Source organism: Hyla sarda, chromosome 6 (genome assembly GCF_029499605.1).
Source record: "Hyla sarda isolate aHylSar1 chromosome 6, aHylSar1.hap1, whole genome shotgun sequence".
Lineage (NCBI taxonomy): Eukaryota > Metazoa > Chordata > Amphibia > Anura > Hylidae > Hyla > Hyla sarda.
Genome location: NC_079194.1, coordinates 37774258 through 37793562, shown reverse-complemented (window position 1 = coordinate 37793562; position 19305 = coordinate 37774258). Strand labels below are relative to the sequence as shown.

At 47.4% G+C, this 19305-nt stretch overlaps 1 protein-coding gene across 1 annotated transcript in view; it reads left to right on the top strand.

The window, feature by feature from the left end:
* The window catches only part of LOC130277424 (integumentary mucin C.1-like), a 99684-nt gene extending 80994 nt beyond the window's left edge, over positions 1 to 18690 (top strand). Inside the window, exons 2-5 of the mRNA XM_056528095.1 lie at positions 7710 to 7847; positions 7926 to 8069; positions 16520 to 16666; positions 18677 to 18690. Coding sequence (XP_056384070.1) covers positions 7710 to 7847; positions 7926 to 8069; positions 16520 to 16666; positions 18677 to 18690 — 443 coding nt within the window. The remainder of the gene's footprint in view (positions 1 to 7709; positions 7848 to 7925; positions 8070 to 16519; positions 16667 to 18676) is intronic.
* Positions 18691 to 19305: the final 615 nt, after the last annotated feature.

The following is a 19305-nucleotide window of genomic DNA, read 5'->3' as shown; positions in this document are numbered from 1 at the left end:
GAGCGAGTCAGGTACGGGGACCGGGGTGCGCATCGCGAGCGGGCGCCACCCGCATCGCGAATCGCATCCCGGCTGGAGGCGGTACCGCAGCGCACCCGGTCAGTGGATCTGACCGGGGTGCTGCAGCAACGAGGATGAGGCGAGCGCTCCGGGGAGGAACGGGGACCCGGAGCGCTCGGCGTAACAGTGCCCACTATTGTATATACGCATATTGCTGGGGCTTAGTAATAGGACTAATTAGAACAAGAGAAGCTCAAAATAATTATATACACCAAAAAAGAGAGACATAATCTCTTCATTAAAAAATTCAGCTAAAACCATATATTCAAATGTATCCACAATAAATAATACTAAATCAACTAGAGATGAACAAACTTTTGAAAAATTCCATTCGGCCGATTCGGTTTGATCCGAATTGATTTGCGGTCAATCTATATTAAAAAAGGCTATTTCTGGCCTACAGAGAGCCTCAGTAGGGTAGTAGAACACTTTGATTTGTTCTTACACACATAGGGAGTGTGCTGAGGTAGTGAAATAATACTGTTATTCAGTATGACATGCAGATTACAGACATCGCTTTTAGAATCACTGCCACAGAGCGGCACAATTACAGAGCCTGGCCTGGAGGTAGCATCAGTATGAGGAGACCATATAGTGGCTGAATGACACAGTGTGGAGGTGTTGGCAGCATGAGGAGACCATATAGTGGCTGAATGGAGGAATTGGCAGCATGAGGAGACCATATAGTTGCTGAAGACACAGCTTGGATGTGGCTGAAGCACGAGGAGACCATATAATGGCTGAATGACACAGCTTGGAGGTGTTGGCAGCATGAGGAGATCATATAGTATCTGAATGACAAGGCGTGGAGGTGTTGGCAGCATGAGGAGACCATATAGTTGTGGAATGACAGAAATGTAAGATTTTGAAATTGAAACTGAGAATTTTTAAATTTTAATTTTAACTCCCAAGTTTTAGTGTCCCGGGCCCCAGCATGTGGGTCACATGTAACATGGCAGCACAATGACAGAGCCTGGAGGTGTCATCAGTATGAGGAAACCATATAGTGGCTGAATGACTGCCTGGAGGTTGTGGCAGCATGGAGAGACCATATAGTGTCTGAATGGCACAGCCTGGAGGTGGCTGAAGCATGAAGAGACCATATAGTGGCTGAATGGCACCACCTGGAGGTGGCTGAACCATGAGGAGAATTTACAGTGACTGAATGGCACAGCCTGGAGGTGGCTGAAGCATGAGGAGACAATATAGGGTCTGAATTGCACAGCCTGGAGGTGGATGAAGCATGAAAAGACCATATAGTGGCTGAATGGCACAGCCTGGAGTTGGCTGAAGCATGAGGAAATACCATATAGTGGATGAATGATACAGCCTGGAGATGGCAGCAGCAGGAGTCCTGAAAGTGACCCGGTGACAGAGTGGTGTGGTGGGTGGCAATACCAGTACCCGGTGACAAAGCTGGGTGAAAAAAGGTCTGATGCGGAGGTATGTTTGTAACTGGGGAGCAGCGCCTCAAATCTGTTTGGCTTTATCCTTATTTGTGAAGTGTTGGTGTGGCACCATGGTCAATCTACTCTGATGCATCAGGCATTGGTGGGTGGAAATCCTGGCTGATCCATGCCCTATTCATCTTCACAAAGGTCAGTCTCTCCACATTTTTAGGGTGACTATGTCCCTCGCCGCACTAAACACCCGCTCTGATGGCACACTACTGGCTGGGCATTACAGTTTTTCCAGGGCAAACTCTGCTAGTTGCGGCCACAAATAAAGTTTTACTGCCCAGAAGTCCAGTGGATCTTCAAGGTGTGTTGGAATGGGCATGTCAAGGTATGCCACCACCTGATGGTTCAGGTCCTGCTCCACGTCTACCTGCTGCTGATTAGTTGCTTCACTATGCGGGTGAAGAAAGCTACTCATCAGTGACTGATGGAGCTAGTACTGCTCCTGCCACCCCACCCCTCCCCAGCAGGAAGTGGAAGGTGAGCGCAGGGGGCCTCCCAATTCAGACCTGCGAGGGGATGGATGAAGGGTCTAATAGGCATCGGCCAACTGACTACATAGGATGCCTCTGTAGTAGGTCACTTTGTCCTCTCTCAGTGGGTGTAAAAAAGGCCCCTATTTTGTGGCAGTAGCGAGGGTCCAATAAGGTCTAGATCCAGAAGTCATCCCTCTGCCGAATGGTGACGATTTGACTGTCACTACGCAAGCAAGTAAGCATGCATCATTCCATTTGTGCAAGTTACTTGGAGGGACTCTCTGCCTCCCTCTCCACTGCATACTGCCACGGTGTGTCTGGGTCCTCTGTCTCACCCTCATCATAACCCTCTAGCTGCTCCTGCTCCTCCTCTCCTTTCAAATTACTCTGTATTATTCAAAACCGCCCATTTGGTGAAACCTAAACTGTGCTCCACTGTGCCCCTCTACTCCTCCTCCGCCTCCAGTTAAGAACCCAAGAGGCTCATGTGGCCGTGAGATGTAGGCGCCATGTCTCCAATGCCCCGAACAGCCATAGTTAACAACACGTGTTGTAAGAAATGAAGCAGTGGAATGACGTTGTTCATCCCTATGTTAGGGGTTACCATTCTGATGCTGAAGCTCAAAGAGGGTGTGCTTTGCGGTGTACGAGCGGCTGAAGTGCATGCAAAGTTTCCTTCCCATTGTTTGGATGTCTTGTAAATGGGGAGAACACTTCAGGTACTGCTTCACAACCAGATTGAACACATGTGCCTTGCAGGGCACATGGCCCAGCCTTCCCTGTCGCAGCACATGCAAGATATTCTTCCCGTTGTCAGTCACCATGGTTCCCATTTCCAGTTTTCGTGGAGTAAGCCATGCTCCGATTTCTTTACAAATTATTTTTAGCAGTTCCTCCCCTGTGTGACTCTGTTCTCCAAGGCAAACCATGTGAAGAACAGCATGACACCGTCGTGCCCTACACACATGGTATGCTGAAAGGCCACTGATACTTGTCTGGGCATTGGAGGCTGAGGAAACGGTGGAGAATGAGGAGGCGGAGTCGCACACTGTCACAGGACCAATGGCCTGAGAGCGTGGAGGAGGAAGCGGCGGGATCTGTCCAAGTTGATGTTGTGGCTGTAGAAGAGCTACTAAACTAGTACATGGATTGCAGGATAAAGCTTAACAGGAAAGGGTAAAGGACCTTAACATGTATAGCTTGGAAGAAAGAAGAGACAGAGGGGATATGATAGAGACTTTTAAATGCATAAAGGGAATCAACACGGTAAAGGAGGAGAGCATATTTATAAAGAAGAAAAACTACCACAAGAGGACATAATTTTAAATTAGAGGGTCAAAGGTTTAAAAGTAATTTCAGGAAGTATTACTTTACTGAGAGAGTAGTGGATGCATGGAATAGCCTTCCTGTAGAAGTGGTCGCTGCAAATAAAGTGAAGGAGTTTAAACATGCATGGGATAAGCATAAGGCTATCCTTCATGTAAGATAGGGCCAGGGACTATTGATAGTATTCAGATTATTGGGCAGACTAGATGGGCCAAATGATTCTTATCTGCCGACACATTCTATGTTTCTATGTAAATGTTTGCACCCCTGAAATTATGACGAAAATTAAGTATTTCTCACAGAAAAGGATTGTAGTAACACATGTTTAGCTATACACATGTTTATTGCTTTTGTGTGTATTGGAACTAAACCAAAAAAGGGAGGAAAAAAAGCAAATAGGACAAATAGGACATAATGTCACACCAAACTCCAAAAATGGTCTGGACAAAATTATTGGCACTGTGGAAAAATAAGAGTGTTTCAAGCATGTGATGCTCCTTTAAACTGACCTGGGGCAAATAACAGGTGTGGGCAATATAAAAACCACACCTGAAAGCAGATAAAAAGGAGAGAAGTTCACTTAGTCTTTGCATTGTGTATCTGTGTGTGCCACACTAAGCATGGACGACAGAGGACTTGAGAACCAAAATTGTGGAAAAATATCAACAATCTCAAGGTTACAAGTCCATCTCCAGAGATCTAGATTTGCCTTTGTCCACAGTACGCAACATTATCAAGAAGTTTGCAACCTATGGCACTGTAGCTAATCTCCCTGGATGTGGACGGAAGAGAAAAATTTATGAAAGATGTCAACACAGGATAGTCCGGATGGTGGATAAGCAGCCCCAAACAAGTTCCAAAGATATTCAAGCTGTCCTGCAGGCTCAGGGAGCATCAGTGTCAGCACAAATATCCGTCGACATTTAAATGTCCATTTAGTTTTTTTTTCCTCCCTTTTTTGGTTTAGTTCCATTACGCACAAAGGGAATAAACATGTGTATAGCAAAACATGTGTTACTGCAATACTTTTCTGTGAGAAATACTGCATTTTCTTCAAAAATTTAAGGGGTGCCAACATTTACGGCCATGACTGTACTTAGTGCGTATATGAGGGGAGTACAATACGCTTCACTACACTTAAAACAGCATTTGTCTAGAACAGCAGCAGGTGTGTACTTTTGACTGACTGTCCTTTTACAGTATCTAGGCCCTTGACAGATTAACTGGTGCAAAAAAAGTACACTACTTAGATGTAGGTATAAGGTATACACTTATGAGGGCAGAGAAATGTGCTACAGTACGCTTAAAAAAATATTTTAGTAAAACATCAGCCAGTGATTACTTTTGCCTGGACTTTCACAGTATCTAGGCCCTTGACAGATTAACAGGAACAAAATAGTACACTACTTAGTGAGGGCAGAAAAATGTGCTACACTTATGAGGGCAGAAAAATGTGATACAGTATGCTTAATAAACATATTTTTGCACAACACCAGCAGTACACAACAGTGCTGCAGCACACAGTCGCTGTGTACTAAACACAAAATTGCACTTTTTGACAGACTATTAGGAATAGACTGCTGGGTATTTATATACCGTCTACTGACTAGTATAACCAGCAGACCATTTGTGGTGGAACAAACAGGGCAGAAAAACGCGCTTCAGTAAGCTTAAAATAACGTTTTGGACTAAAACATCAGCCGGTGAATACTTTTGGCTGTCCTTTCACAGTATGTAGGACCCTGAAAGATTAACAGGTACAAAATAGTACACCACTTAGATGTAGGTATGTGGTATGCACTTATGAGGGCAGAAAAATGCACTACAGTACGCAAAAAAAAATTGCCCACAGCACCAGCAGTACACAACAATGCCGGAGCACACAGTCATTGTGTACTAAACCCAAAATTGCAAAAAGACTCTCTTTCAAATACTATTAGGAATGGACTTCTGGGTATGGATTATACTGTCTACAGACTAGTATAACCAGCAGACCAGTTGTTGTGGAACAAAGACACAGCTTTGCCCTAAAAAATGATTTCTCTCTCCTGTGAAATTTTTTCTGCAGCTGAGGCAACACACAGGTCTCTGGCCCTCTCTGTAATACAATGCTGTTCACAGTGACTGAGTGGTTAATCGCTGCAGTAAGAATTAATTTCTGTGCAAAAACACTGTGCTCTGTATCCTTCAGAAGGCTGAGGGGACTAAGAGGTGAAATGCTGCTGCAACAAGCTTTTCTGTGTAACACACACACAGCGATGTTCATCCTATCTCTCTGCAGTGTAATGAATGAGATGACGAGCCGCAAAATGGCTGCCGAATATAGGGCTGTGACATCACAGGGGTGACTGGCTGCTAATAGGCTGCATACTGCATGAGATTCAGGGTCATCCCGCCTACTTCCCTTCCTGCCTTGCTTTCCCAGCGTTCCTTGCCCATGTGCTGACATGTGGATCCGCCATTGTAGATGCCCTGGAGCCTGGACCACAGTAAATGGAGTTTAATGAAGCAATTCATGCAACAGAATCGTAGGATATTTGCATTTGTTGCAAATCGAATATTTTAATAAATTTGTAAGGAATTCGGGTTCGTCAGCTTCAATACGCTCATCTCTACTATCAGCCAAAGGATACATATTACTTACATATGCAAAAACCAGTTTTGCACCACTCTGTGAACATGTATAATTTTTAAATCATATTGTAAACCAACTGGGGAGGGTAATGAATTATACACAGGAGGGTGATAATACTGTGTACAGTGTATAATATTCAGGGAATAATATTATTAGTCTTGGGAACAAATCATCAAATACAGTAAGTAAACCAACAATGGCTATAAGGTACGAGTGTTTCCCTAAAGTACCGTATTTTTCACCCTATAGGACGCACCGGCGTATAAGACGCACCCAATTTTTAGGGGCAAAATCTAAAAAAATAAAGATTTTTAACCCAATAGTGGTCTTCAACCTGCGGACCTCCAGATGTTGCAAAACTACAACTCCCAGCATGCTTGGACAGCCGTTGGCTGTCCGGGCATGCTGGGAGTTGTAGTTTTGCAACATCTGGAGGTCTGCAGATTGAAGACCACTGCAGGAGGAGGTAATACTCACGTGTCCCCGCCGCTCCGGACCCGCCACCGCTGCCCTGGATGTCGCTCCATCGCTGTCACCGTATCCCCGTCGCTCCGGAACGTCTCTGCTGCCGGCCGGGTATCCTGGCTCTCCGTCGCCGCCATCACGTTGTTATGCACGCCGACGCACGTACGCGACGACGTGATGATGAGGAAGGAGAGCGCCGGCATACAGGGGATCCCTGAACGGAGAAGACACCGAGGAGGCAGGTAAGGTCCCTCCCGGTGTCCCGTAAGCACTAACCCGGCTATTCAGTCGGGCTGTTCGGGACCACCACGGTGAAATCGCGGCGGTCCCGAACAGCCCAACTGAACAGCCGGGTTAGTGTCACTTTCTCTTCAGATGCAGCGGTCAGCTTTGATTGCCGCGTCTGAAGGGTTAATACAGGGCATCACCGCGATCGGTGATGTCCTGTATTAGCCGCGGGTCCTGGCCGTTGATGGCCGCAGGGACTGCTGCGATAGGGGTGTATTCGCCGTATAAGACGCACCGAATTTTTCCCCCCAGTTTTGGGGAAGAAAAAGTGCGTCTTATACGGCGAAAAATACACACTCTAATATATTATTATGGTATTAAGGTTCTACTCCCTGACCCTGAACGCCATTTTCACTTCTTTCTCTTGGGGCAATAGAATGTGTGTGGGGGGCCTATATAAGGGGGAGAGTTGGACCTCCGGAACGCTATTCCGGCTTCTGCCCACACTGTCTTTCATTTCAGCCATGCGCCATGCTCCCTCTGGAATAGCGTTCCGGAAGTCCATATCTCCCCCCCCCCCCCCCCCCATATAGGCAGCTTGTAATGCTTTGTTAATATTGTTATATTTTCACATCCAATCAATATTCATTTTTATGAAGAGCATTGTTATTGCTTTGTATTTTAACCGTATTATTTACTTACACCAATATTTCTAGTTTTCAATTATTTCTTAGAAAAGGATGTGTTTTATGTTTACCCATTAGTAAAGGGTGCATAATATACGAGCATCACTATTTCCTCCAATGGTTATTTATCTGTTATATATTTTTCTCCCGGGTGTAGCTGTGGTTTACCTTTTGGGTCACATTTGTGCATAATATAAATCTGGTGTCATATGAAGGTATAGAATGGTCTCATAGAAATGCATGGACACTGTTTTATGGCTCCATACCATGATACTGTAGATTCCTTACAGTAGAGGACTTAGTAATACTGTAAACAAACCAATCAAGTAATATTATAATATGGTACATATTCTAACCATTTTTTTTATGGTAACAGCAATCGAGTGTGGTGGACCTAATGGGCACAGAAGGGAATGTGGATTTAATGGGATTAGTCAGATTGACTGCAAAAGGAGAAACTGCTGCTTTGACTCCCGTAGTTCTGCAACAAAGTGCTTCTATACTAAGACACAAAGTAAGTACTATAATATTGCAGACATAGAACCAGTAACTATGCATCAGTATTAATGACAGACAAATGATTGTGTTGTAGATGAGGCCCAGTGTGGTATGAGCCCCTTTAAAAGAAGAATGTGTGGTGAGCCCGTAGCTAACGCCAGAGCCTGTTATGACAGAGGATGCTGCTTCAACTCAAGTCTTCCCAGAGATAAATGGTGCTTCGCTCCAGAAGATTCGAGTAAGATATTATTAGATACCCCTCCCCTCTTTTCTCCTCCTAATCTAGTTTATTTAGATAAAGACCTAACTCACTATTTACATTTCTACATGACTTTTATTCATTTACTATAATAAAGACTTGGCATAGTTTCTTCTTTTTTCATTTTATTTTATTTTACATATGTTACCATAGCTCTCCCATAATGGAGACCTATGGGAACATATATAAAATAAAATAAAATGAAAAGAAGAATAAACTATAAAAACTTACAGTAAATTTAAGTATAATTACACCTAAACTAAAATAAAGGAGTTACTATTTGTGAAGAGAATTATATATCCTAAATTAACTACATAGAGGGTAAATACCACAATTCTATTTAAAAATATACTCCAATATGTTGAGAGTTAAAGGGGTTCTCCGGCGCTTAGACATCTTATCCCCTCCCGTAGGCTTGCATTGAGGGGCGGAGCGTGACGTCACACGGGGGCAGAGGCGTGACGTCACACACCGACGGCCCTGTGGTCGACGGTAATCAGACCCGGAGCAAACATGGGACGTGGGACCCCCGCGATCAGGCATCTTATCCCCTATCCTTTGGATATGGGATAAGATGTCTAAGCACCGGAGAACCCCTTTAATGTCTAATCATATAACTTAGGGTATTCTTATAGAACACACCTGATATTGTCATAATAAATATACAACAGTCACATATAATATGATTATGCTGGTCAAATTGATGAAATACATCAGAACTGCAGATTCAGTGCAGTGTGCATGCACAGATATAGTGTAAATACGTAGCTAAACTACCGTTTTAGTCATGTGAACGGTGACAAGGCACTACGTAGTATACTCACATGACCGGACTTAGGAAAGAAAGGTCACATGAGACATCACATGACATGTCAGGAACCCGGAAATACAGAACTCAAAAGAATATGTTATTTACAAGGGATCCAAAGAACAACTAGGTGGTAAGTTAATCATTGGTTACTTTAAGACCCCATGGGGAATAATTAACCATTCAGGGAGTTGATTACATATAAGGGGAGTTACTAAAATGACTTGGTGTGACAAGATTGGTACAAAGTGAAAATCAAATTTGTACACACTTACAGAGACTATTTAACCCATGAGGATATGGTATATTGTCATTAAAGGGGTAGTCCAGTGGTGAAAAACTTATCCCCTATCCTAAGGATAGGGGATAAGTTTGAGATCGCGGGGGGTCCGACCGCTGGGGCCCCCTGCGATCTCTCTGTACGGGGGCCTGCTCTCCGGCCAGATAGCGGGTGTTGACCTCCGCACGAAGCGGCAGCCGACACGCCCCCTCAATACATCTCAATGGCAGAGCCGGAGATTGCTGAAGGCAGCGCTTCGGCTCTGCCAAAGAGTTGTATTGAGGGGGCGTGTCGGCCACCGCTTTGTGCGGAAGTTGACACGCCCCCTTCCCTCGGGCTGTCGGGGCTCCGTACAGGAGATCGTGGGGGGCCCCAGAGGTCTGACCCCCCGCGATCTGCAACTTATCCCCTATCCTTAGGATAGGGGATAAGTTGTTCACCACTGAGTCACCACTGGACTACTCCTTTAATATCTCGGCCCTTGATAAAGTAGGTTACGGCCGGCGAAACCTCGGGGGGTGTCAGTGTTTTGCATTCTAACCAGCAGCCATTTGGATCAGGCGATACATAAATGTGTTGGAACAGTTAGGAAGCTCCATAGTGGAGAATATGTAATAGCATCCCGGCTGGGAGTTATTTGATCAACCATATGGATAACAAATAGGAGTCCAAAGGCTGTGCTTTTAACTCACATCATATTTTTTGAGTTTCACACATTTTGTCAAGATTTTAACATGATTTAATAAAGAATAGTTTTTAAAACATTAGTTGTTCCCTAGTTTGGGAATTTAGTTCCAGAAGGGCGTTAGCCCAGACTGGATTTTGGAAATCTTTGGATTATTAACCCTGGGAATCCCCTTTGGGAGAATTGGATGTTTGTGGTCTAAAAAGCTCAACAGCAACTAACAAGGCACTGATACTGGATATGAAGGCTTAAATAAAAAAAACATTCTAGAACAGGGGCACAGTCAGGTTGTGATGTACTCAGCTATAGATGGTATCCCACCATATGGAAATTCTCTACAAGGAAATTCTTTACTAGGAAAGCAGGCACAGTGTTGTATTTACAGAGAAAGTAAAGCATGGGCAGGGTCCAAATTTAGGAATTAGGCCTCTACCTCAACACATGAGAAGTATCACAAAGCCTGGCTGGAAGTATACATAGTTCACCAATGCCTCTGGTCTGGTGGCTACAGCCAACACTATCTCACCACCTTCTGCTGTCCACTGGCCAGTGGCTACAGTTACCAGGAGTCCCCACAATGTGGTGTTGAGGGTGAACCACTTCATGCAGTTGTCAGTGTGCAGAACAATCCATGCTCTGAATAATTTGACTTCCAGGCCTTGAAACCCACAAAAACATGGGACATTTAACGTCAATTCAGATGTTTCCATTCCCTCTAGTCCATCTTAACTCTGGCTGCTGCTGCTACCTGCAGCCAGGCCTGATTTAACAAAAAACACCTCCGCAGTCCACATGCTACTACCAGTGCCACTAGTCTACCATCACCCTTGCTGCTGCTGCTACCTCGAGTTAGGCTTGGGCCTCCTGGTCAAATTTAATGAAAACTAAATTTTTCTAAATCCTGCAGTCCACTGGCTACTAACAGTGCCACTAGTCGACCATCACCCTTTCTGCTGATGCTACCTCTATCCAGGCATGGGTCTAATTTAACAAAAAACATTTTTTCCACCTTATGCTGTCCACTGGCAACTACCAGTTCCACTGGTCCACCATCAGCCTTGCTGCTACTACCTCCAGCCAGGCCTGGGCCACCTGGCAACATTTTTAGAACCCTTGACAAAAAGTTTTCAGGAACTGTACAGCATACAAGCCAATGCCCATAGCAAACCTCTCCTGCTCTGGACAGTTCCTGACACAGACAGAGGTGTCAGCAGAGAGCACTGGGGCCCCAAAGCCACCACAATACCTGTTCTGTGTCCCCTGTAGTTATCCATGTGATTTTGTTAGCTCCTGAGGCCCCAGTTGTCTCCTAAATATTTTTCCTTGCTTGCAGCCCAGACTACAACTCCCAGCAGTCAGTGCGGCTCTGTGTAATGGCTGCCAGCCAACTGCTTTTACTATCTGTGTGCATGCTGTGTTGTTGTAAAAACACTGTATATGTCTTTTCTTTCAAATTATCCATACCCCCAGAAATAAATCATGCTGTGCTCTAAATGGCAGCAGTCAGTGATAAGATCTACAGCAGGAAAAGAGCAGCGTTATGTGCAGAGGAGACTTATCTGCCGGCAAAATCCTCACACAGGGAAAGGGAGGGAGAGGGGAGGTGTGGCTGTGAATACAGAAATCATGTGGTGTTTGTCTTCCAGGAGGGTGGGGGATAGTCTCACTGAGGGGTTTGCACAGAGACAAGCAGGATCTGATAATGATGTCTTTCTCACACTCCCTGCATATAAGTGACAGCTGAAAGAGGAAAACTGCTCCATACAGCTAATGAATGATATTTAGACAAATAAATAGGTTGGTGAGAGGGAAAGGATTGGCTCTGGGTTTAGTTCCCCAGAGAACCCCTTTAATGTCAATTCAATATTTTAGTTTTTCCTTTACAATATATTAGGAAAGATTTGTAACATTCTATTTTAACTTTGTCATGATGGGGTATTGAGTACAGAATGATGGAGAAAATGTTTACTTTATTTTGGCACAAGGCCGCAGCACAACAAAATGTAAAACAAGTGAAAGAGTCATAAGACAGTAGGGCACAAAGAAATGCATTGACATTTTTCTCGATCGACTCCATTGGGGGACACAGACCGTGGGTGTATGCTGCTGTCTCTAGGAGTTGTGTGACACTATGGTAATAAAAAAAAGTCGGCTCCTCCCAGCAGGATATACCCGCCTTCAGGCTCTGAGCTAATCAGTTTAAGCTTAGTGTCTGAAGGAGGTGGACATGGTCTGGTTTGCTCCAGACCAGGTCTTCTGTTTTTTTTGTTTTCCTAGTATAGGGACGTGTTAGTTTTTTATTCCCTTTTCTTTTCTGTTCCCTGTTTCCCCATTGCGAGTAAGGGGGCACAGACATTGAGTATATGCACTGTTCACCCCCCCTCGCCAACGGTCAGCGCCTGGGTGATACCTCATGGGTCCGGGACCCCCTATTTCCCTGCTCGCCTCGCTCACGCATAGCAGCCAGGCGTGATGCAGGTAACTAAAGCTGACTGAAGACTTCACTGAAGACTCCATCAGGTAAGTTCTTCTGACTGATGTAAGTACTTTTCTCCACAGGTACGGACTTGCAACCTCTGGAGACCCCCTGTTTTTGGCACACCTTTCTTATGGAGCTGGCTCATACAGGGGCTGCATTTATTCCGGGGAAGCAGTGGCACCTAAGGGGGCAGTAAATATGGAGCACTCCACTTTATATGTGTGTGTGGGGCACTTCACTTTATATGTGTGTGTGTTTAGTGCACTATGTCCTCAGTGCCTTATATGCGGCTGTCAGCCTTATATGCGGCTGTTACGGGCCGGGCACTCTCAGCGCTGGCTTTACTTTCACTATGCAATCAGCGCCTTATACGTGGCTGACAGCCGCGGCGCTGGTACGGGCCGGGTGTTCTCAGCGCCGGCTTAGTTTCACTTCTCCGGCAGCCTCTGCCGGCGTTAGGCCGCCTGCTCTATTCGGGACAAGGAGTGGGCGCCATGACAGTTCTTCACGGTCGGTCTACAGCTCCGCCCACAGGGCTGGGAGCTCTTAGAGGTGTGATGCAGCCTCCAATCAGCGCCGGGGGCGCAATTTTCAGTCAGAAGGGGTCTGTTAGTTAGTGCCTGGCTTCGGGCACGCCCCTCTCTTCCTATTGGCTGGCCTTCACCATAGCTGCATGGAGCGAGCTCTCCTCTCTGCAGCTGACAGGGGACACAGTCTTTTTTCTCATTATGCCCGTACCCAGGGCTGTTTCTCCCTCTAAACAGAAGCCTGGGACTTCAGTGACTTATTTTCTCTGTAAAGCACTGTAATACCAAGATGCATGGCTCTACTGAGCCCGTTGGTGTGAAGTCAGACTCCAACCGGTCCGTCCGTTTTTCGCTCAAATCAGGCAACCGCAAACCCACTTCTGCATGAAGTTAGGCCCCCACCTGCGGTTTCTTCTCAGGTGGGAGGCCGTCTCTTGCTTCTTCGAGACATCGGGACCTCGCACATTAAGGACTTTTGGGTCAGGGACATGGTGTCCAAAGGTTACCAAATCAAATTCGCCTCCCTTCCGAGGGATCGCTTTTTTTCGATTCCGGGCCCCCCGATCTCCTCCTCTAGCGAAGCAATTTCGAGCGGCTCTCCAGTCTCTGCTTCTCCAGGGGATGATTGTTCCCGTTCCTCCAGGGGAACGGTTTTGGGGGTTTCTATTCAATTCCTTTTGTGGTCCCCAAGAAAGACGTTTTTTTGCGACCAATCCTAGACCTCAAGCGTCTCTACCGTCTTCTTCTCGTCCGCCACTTCTAAATGGAATGCTCTGTTCGGTGGTGGCGTCTCTGGAACAAGGGGTGTTCCTTTCATCGGTGGACATCAAGGATGCCTAACTCCTACCACCAATATTCCCAGGCCTTCATCGGTACATCCGCTTTGCGTTTCCGGAGGGGTACTTTCAATTCGTAGCCCTCCCCTTCGGTCTAGCCTTGGCTCCTCGATTCTTTACAAAGGTCCTTGCGCCAGTGATGGGCCTGTTTCGGTCGAGGGGAATCTCAGTGATACCCTATCTGGACGGCCTTCTCATCAAGGCTCCAACCAGAGCCCAGACTCTGGAGAATCTGGACATCACTCACCACACTCTGACTCGCTTCGGGTGGATGGTTAACCGGGACAAGTCAGTCCGCCGTCCTGCCCAGTCTCTGACCTTCCTGGGTCTTCGATTCGACACGGCTTCTGCCCGAATTTGTCTTCCGCCGGACAAACGTCTGACGCTCCGGTCGGGAGTCCGCTCCCTTCGGACCCAGGTATCAGTCTCCATCCGCATTTGTATGGAAGTCGTGGAACAGGTCTCCTCTGTCCCTCGATCGTCAGATTGTTCTCCCTTGCAGGGTCCATCAGGCTCTGCTCTGGTTGGCTCCGCTCTCCCCTTCTTCCCAGGGGCGGTCGTTTCTTCCCCTTCACTGGCATGTTGTTACAACGGATGCCAGCCTGTCGGGCTGGGGCGGCGTGTTCAGAGATCGGACGGTTCAGGGACTCTGGTCTTCCCAGGAGACCCTTCTTCCAATAAACATATTGGAATTACGGGCGATTCTTCTTTGTCTTCTTCATTGGGAGGCCCGTCTTCAGTCCCGTCCTGTCCGCGTTCAGTCGGACAATGCCAAGACCGTGGCGTACATAAATCGACATGGCGGTACTAGCAGCTCAGCAGCAATGACGTGGTAACCAAGATTCTCACCTGGGCGGAGAGCAAGGTTCCGGCCATTTCGGCAATTCACATTCCAGGAGTGCTCAGGCTCTGGCCGTGGTCGCCCTAGTGATTCCCTGGGTGGGGTTTGCTCTACCCTATCTGTTCCCTCCTCTTCCGCTCCTTCCCAGGGTGCGGAGGACGCTCATGACAGAGGACATCCCCGCCATTCTGGTAGCTCCAAATTGGCCTCTAAGGTCCTGGTACGCCAACGTAGTCAGGCTCCTGGACGACGCTCCACTGCGCCTTCCGCTCCGCTCTGCCCGGACCTTCTCTCTCAGGGTCCTCTTTGCCACCCCAATTTACAGTCGCTGCATTTGACGGCGTGGCGATTGAGACTGCGGTTTTGAGGGCCCGCAGGTTCTCTTCCCAAGTCATTAACACCATGCTCAAGGCTCGTAAGCCCTCTTCCGCAAGAATTTACCACCGTACTTGGCGATCTTATTTTCGTTGGTGTGAAGCTCAGGACTTCTCCCTGGTAACCTTCTTGGTTACCCGTCTTCTCTCCTTTTTGCAGTCAGGGTTGGAACTGGAGTTGTCTCTCAGTTCTCTTTAAGGTCTGGTTTCGGCCCTTACTGTTCCTTTCCAGTGGCCCCTGGCTTCTAACTCTCATATCCGGATCTTCCTTCAAGGAGTGGCGCACGCTGTCCCTCCTTATCGGTCACCCTCTCCCCCTTGGGACTTGATTTTGGTTCTGAGTGCCCTCCAGGGTGCACCCTTTGAGCCCCTTAGAGAGGTGTCTCTCCGTCTACCTTCTTGGACAGTGGCGTTTCTTGTTGTTATCCCCTCCATCCGGAGGGTGTCTGAATTGGCAGCTCTCTCCTGCCATTCTCCGTTCCTGGTGATCAACCAGGACAAGGTAATTTTCAGGCCAGACCCTTCCTTTTTGCCTAAGGTGGTCTCGGCCTTTTCTTCTCAATGAGGACATTGTCCTCCCGTCCTTCTGTCCTGCTCCTTCTCATCCTAAGGAGCGCTTACTACACATGTTGGACGTAGTTCGGACTGTTCGGTCTTATCTCTCCATCACCTCTTCGTTTCGTCAGTGTGCTTCCTTTTTCATCCTTACGGAAGGTTGTCGCAAGGGACAACCTGCTTCCATGACCACCGTTTTTCGGTGGATTCGGTCCGCCATTTCGGAAGCCTATCGCTGTAAGTAGAAGATCCCTCCTTTCAGGGTTGTGGGTCACTCTACCCGTTCAGTTGGGGCATCCTGAGCTCTCCAGAATAGAGCCTCGGCCTCGCAGATTACAAGGCGGCTACCTGGTCGTCTTTGCACACTGTCTCGAGGTTTCACAGAGTTCATACTTTCGCATCGGCTGATGCTAGTCTGGGTAGTAAAGTGTTGCAGGCGGCAGTGGAACAGCCATCTGCCTGACTGATTGTCTGCCCACCCAAGGGACGGCTTTGGTACGTCCCACGGTCTCTGTCCCCCAATGGAGCCGATAGAGAAAAGGAGATTTTTTAACACTTATCGTAAAATCTCTTTCTCGAAGGATCCATTGGGGGACACAGCTCCCGCCCTTTTTTGGATTTTTCCTTTGGTTCTCTGTCCGAGGGTGTGTCCAGTTATGTTTGTTCTTCTGGTCCTCAGTTTTTGGTCTTTCTTTGACCTGATGGTCTCCTCCTATTGCTCTGGAACTTAAACTGATTAGCTCAGAGCCTGAAGGCGGGTATATCCTGCTGGGAGGAGCCGACTTTATGTATTACCATAGTGTCACACACCTCCTAGAGACAGCAGCATACACCCACGGTCTGTGTCCCCCAATGGATCCTTCGAGAAAGAGATTTTACAGTAAGTGTTAAAAAAAATCTACATTTTTATGGATCCATACCATGACATGGTAGATTCCTTACTGTAGAGGATTTAGTAATACTGTAAACCACCACAGGTAATATTATAAGGACACATTATGATTCATTTCCCAACAAAATAATAGTTGTTTTTTATGGTAACAGCAAATGAATGTGGAGGAACTCCTCATTTAAGAAGAGAATGTGGAGAGTTTGGTATTACTCAATATGATTGTGAAAGGAGAAACTGCTGTTTTGACTCAAGTCTTAAAACCAGTGAGGTGAAGTGGTGCTTCCATAAATGGTCACAAAGTAAGTACTATAACACTAGAGATATTGATTCAGTAATAATACATCAGTATTAATAACAAATGATTGTGTTGTAGACAATATCCAGTGCGCTGTGAGCCCCTTGGACAGAAAACCATGTGGTCCCGCCGTAATTACTGCCAGAGAGTGTTATAACAGAAAATGCTGCTTTGACGCAAGTCTTCCTGGAACAATATGGTGCTACCATTCAATTGCGCAGTGTAAGATACCCCTATTTTCTATTTCTAGATCTCATTTGCTATTATATTTTGAAATTATATTTATTTATTCACTGTAAAGATGGAACCTCTCTGATAGATTCAAATAATGTCATAAATTACTTGCTACACTACAGTAAAGTACTCAAATAGCAAAGCCAGAGGCGGATCTAGACTTTTTGAGGCCTTAGGCAAAAATATATCTGAGGCCCCCCAAGCGCGATAAAAAAAAAAAAGGCAATGCACTATATCTATTTATCAGTGGGTATGTAGTTTAAAGTGCTGCTTTATACAGCAACCAATGGCGTCTTCTCTAATTTGCTTAGTTACCTTTTCTTCTCCATTTGGTCCGGGCCATCATCAAGATTTCTTCCAAACACAATTCTTCACTGTTAAACCTGCAAAACAAACCTATTAGGCTCCACACTTTTTTTTCCATGGGTGACAGAGGGTTGTAGAGGAGTATACATGGGTGACAGAGGGGTGTAGAAGAGTGTACATGGGTGACAGAGGGGTGTAAAAGAGTGTACATGGGTGACAGAGGGGTGTACAGAGGGGTGTAGAGGAGTGAACATGGGTGACAGATGGGTGTAGAGGAGTGTACATGGGTGACAGATGGGTGTAGAGGGGTGTACATGGGTGATAGAGGAGTGTACATCGGTGACAGAGGGGTGTAGAGGAGTGTATATGGGTCAAAGAGGGGTGTAGAGGAGTGTACATGGGTGAAAGAGGGGTATAGAGGAGTGTACATGGGTGAAAAAGGGGTATAGAGGAGTGTACATGGGTGACAGAGGGGTGTAGATGGGTGTACATGGGTGACAGAGGGGTTTAGAGGGGTGTACATGGGTGGCAGAGGGGTGTAGAGGAGTGTACATGGGTGACAGAGGGGTGTAGAGGAGTGTACATGGGTGACAGAGGGGTGTAGAGGAGTGTACAGAGGGGTGTAGAGGGGTGTACAGAGGGTGACAGATGGGTATAGAAGAGTGAACATGGGTGGTAACAGAGGGGTGGACAGGGGTGACAGAGGGGTGAATAGGGGTGGACATGGGTGACAAGGATGTGGTCAGGGGGGTGGACAATGGAGGGTGAACATGGGTGACAGGGATGGACTGGGGTGACAGAAGGTTGGATGGTGGGGTGGACATGAATGACAGGAGGGTGGACATGGGAGACAGGGGGTCAGAGGGGTGGACAAGGGTGACAAGGGGGTAAAAGAGGGACAGGAGTGACAGAGGGGTGGACTGGGGTAACAAAGGGACAGATGGGTGAACAGGAGGGTGGACATGGGTGACAGGGTAGACTACGGGGGTAGACGGGGGTAAAACATCGGTGACAGGGGAGTGGACAAGGCGGACATGAGTGACAGGATGATAGGAGGGTGGACATAGGTGAGAAGGTAGGGTGGACATGGGTGACAGAGGGTGAACAGGGGTGACAGGAGGGTGAACAGGGGTGACAGGGGGTGAACAGGGGTGACAGGAGGGTGAACATGGGTGACAGCGGGGTGGACAGGGGTGACAGGGGGGTGGACATGTTATTATAACATTATTACGGACAGTGTACACACCTGACATCCTAACTGGCCATGGTGTGGGATGAGTATGGACTGGATCGGTGTTTCCCAACCAGGGTGCCTCCAGCTATTGTAAAACTATAACTCCCAGCATGCCTGGACAAACTTAGGCTGTCCGGGCATGCTGGGAGTTGTAGTTTTGCACCAGCTGGAGGCACCCTGGTTGGGAAACACTGGACTGTATACTTATACCATTGAGTATATTGCTATATTTACATCCAGAGCTACCAGAGTAACACCACTTAAAGGGCCCTGATCCTCGATGAGCCAGCAGGGCTCCAAGGGGTTTCCCAACACCACAAAATGAATGGCCATGGGTGACAGGGGGGGGGGGGATAGGACATGGGTGACAGGGATGACATTGGGGTGGACATGGGTGACAGGGGGGGGTGGACATGGGTGACAGGGATGACAGGGGGGTGGACATGGGTTACAGGGGAGTGGACATGGGTGACAGGGGGGTAGGACATGGGTGACAGAGATGACAGGGGGGTGGACATGGGTGACAGGGGGGTGGACATGGGTGACAGGGGGGAGAACATGGGTGACAGGGGGTGGACATGGGTGACAGGGGGGAGGACATGGGTGACGGGGGGAGGACATGGGTAACAGGCAGTGGCGTTGCGACCGGGGTGCGGGGGGTGCGGCCCGCACCGGGTGACACCATCCTGATGGGGTGACACCAGGTACGCCGCCGGTCCTCAGTTGCGCTGCCTGTCTCCATACCAGCAGCCCCCCACTTGCGCTGCCTCTGTAAGAGCATTCCCCCCGGTCCTCACTTGTTGCGTCTATGTACTAGCACCCCCCCCCCGTCACCTGCACAGTGAAGCGGCCTGCGCCCCCACGTCTTC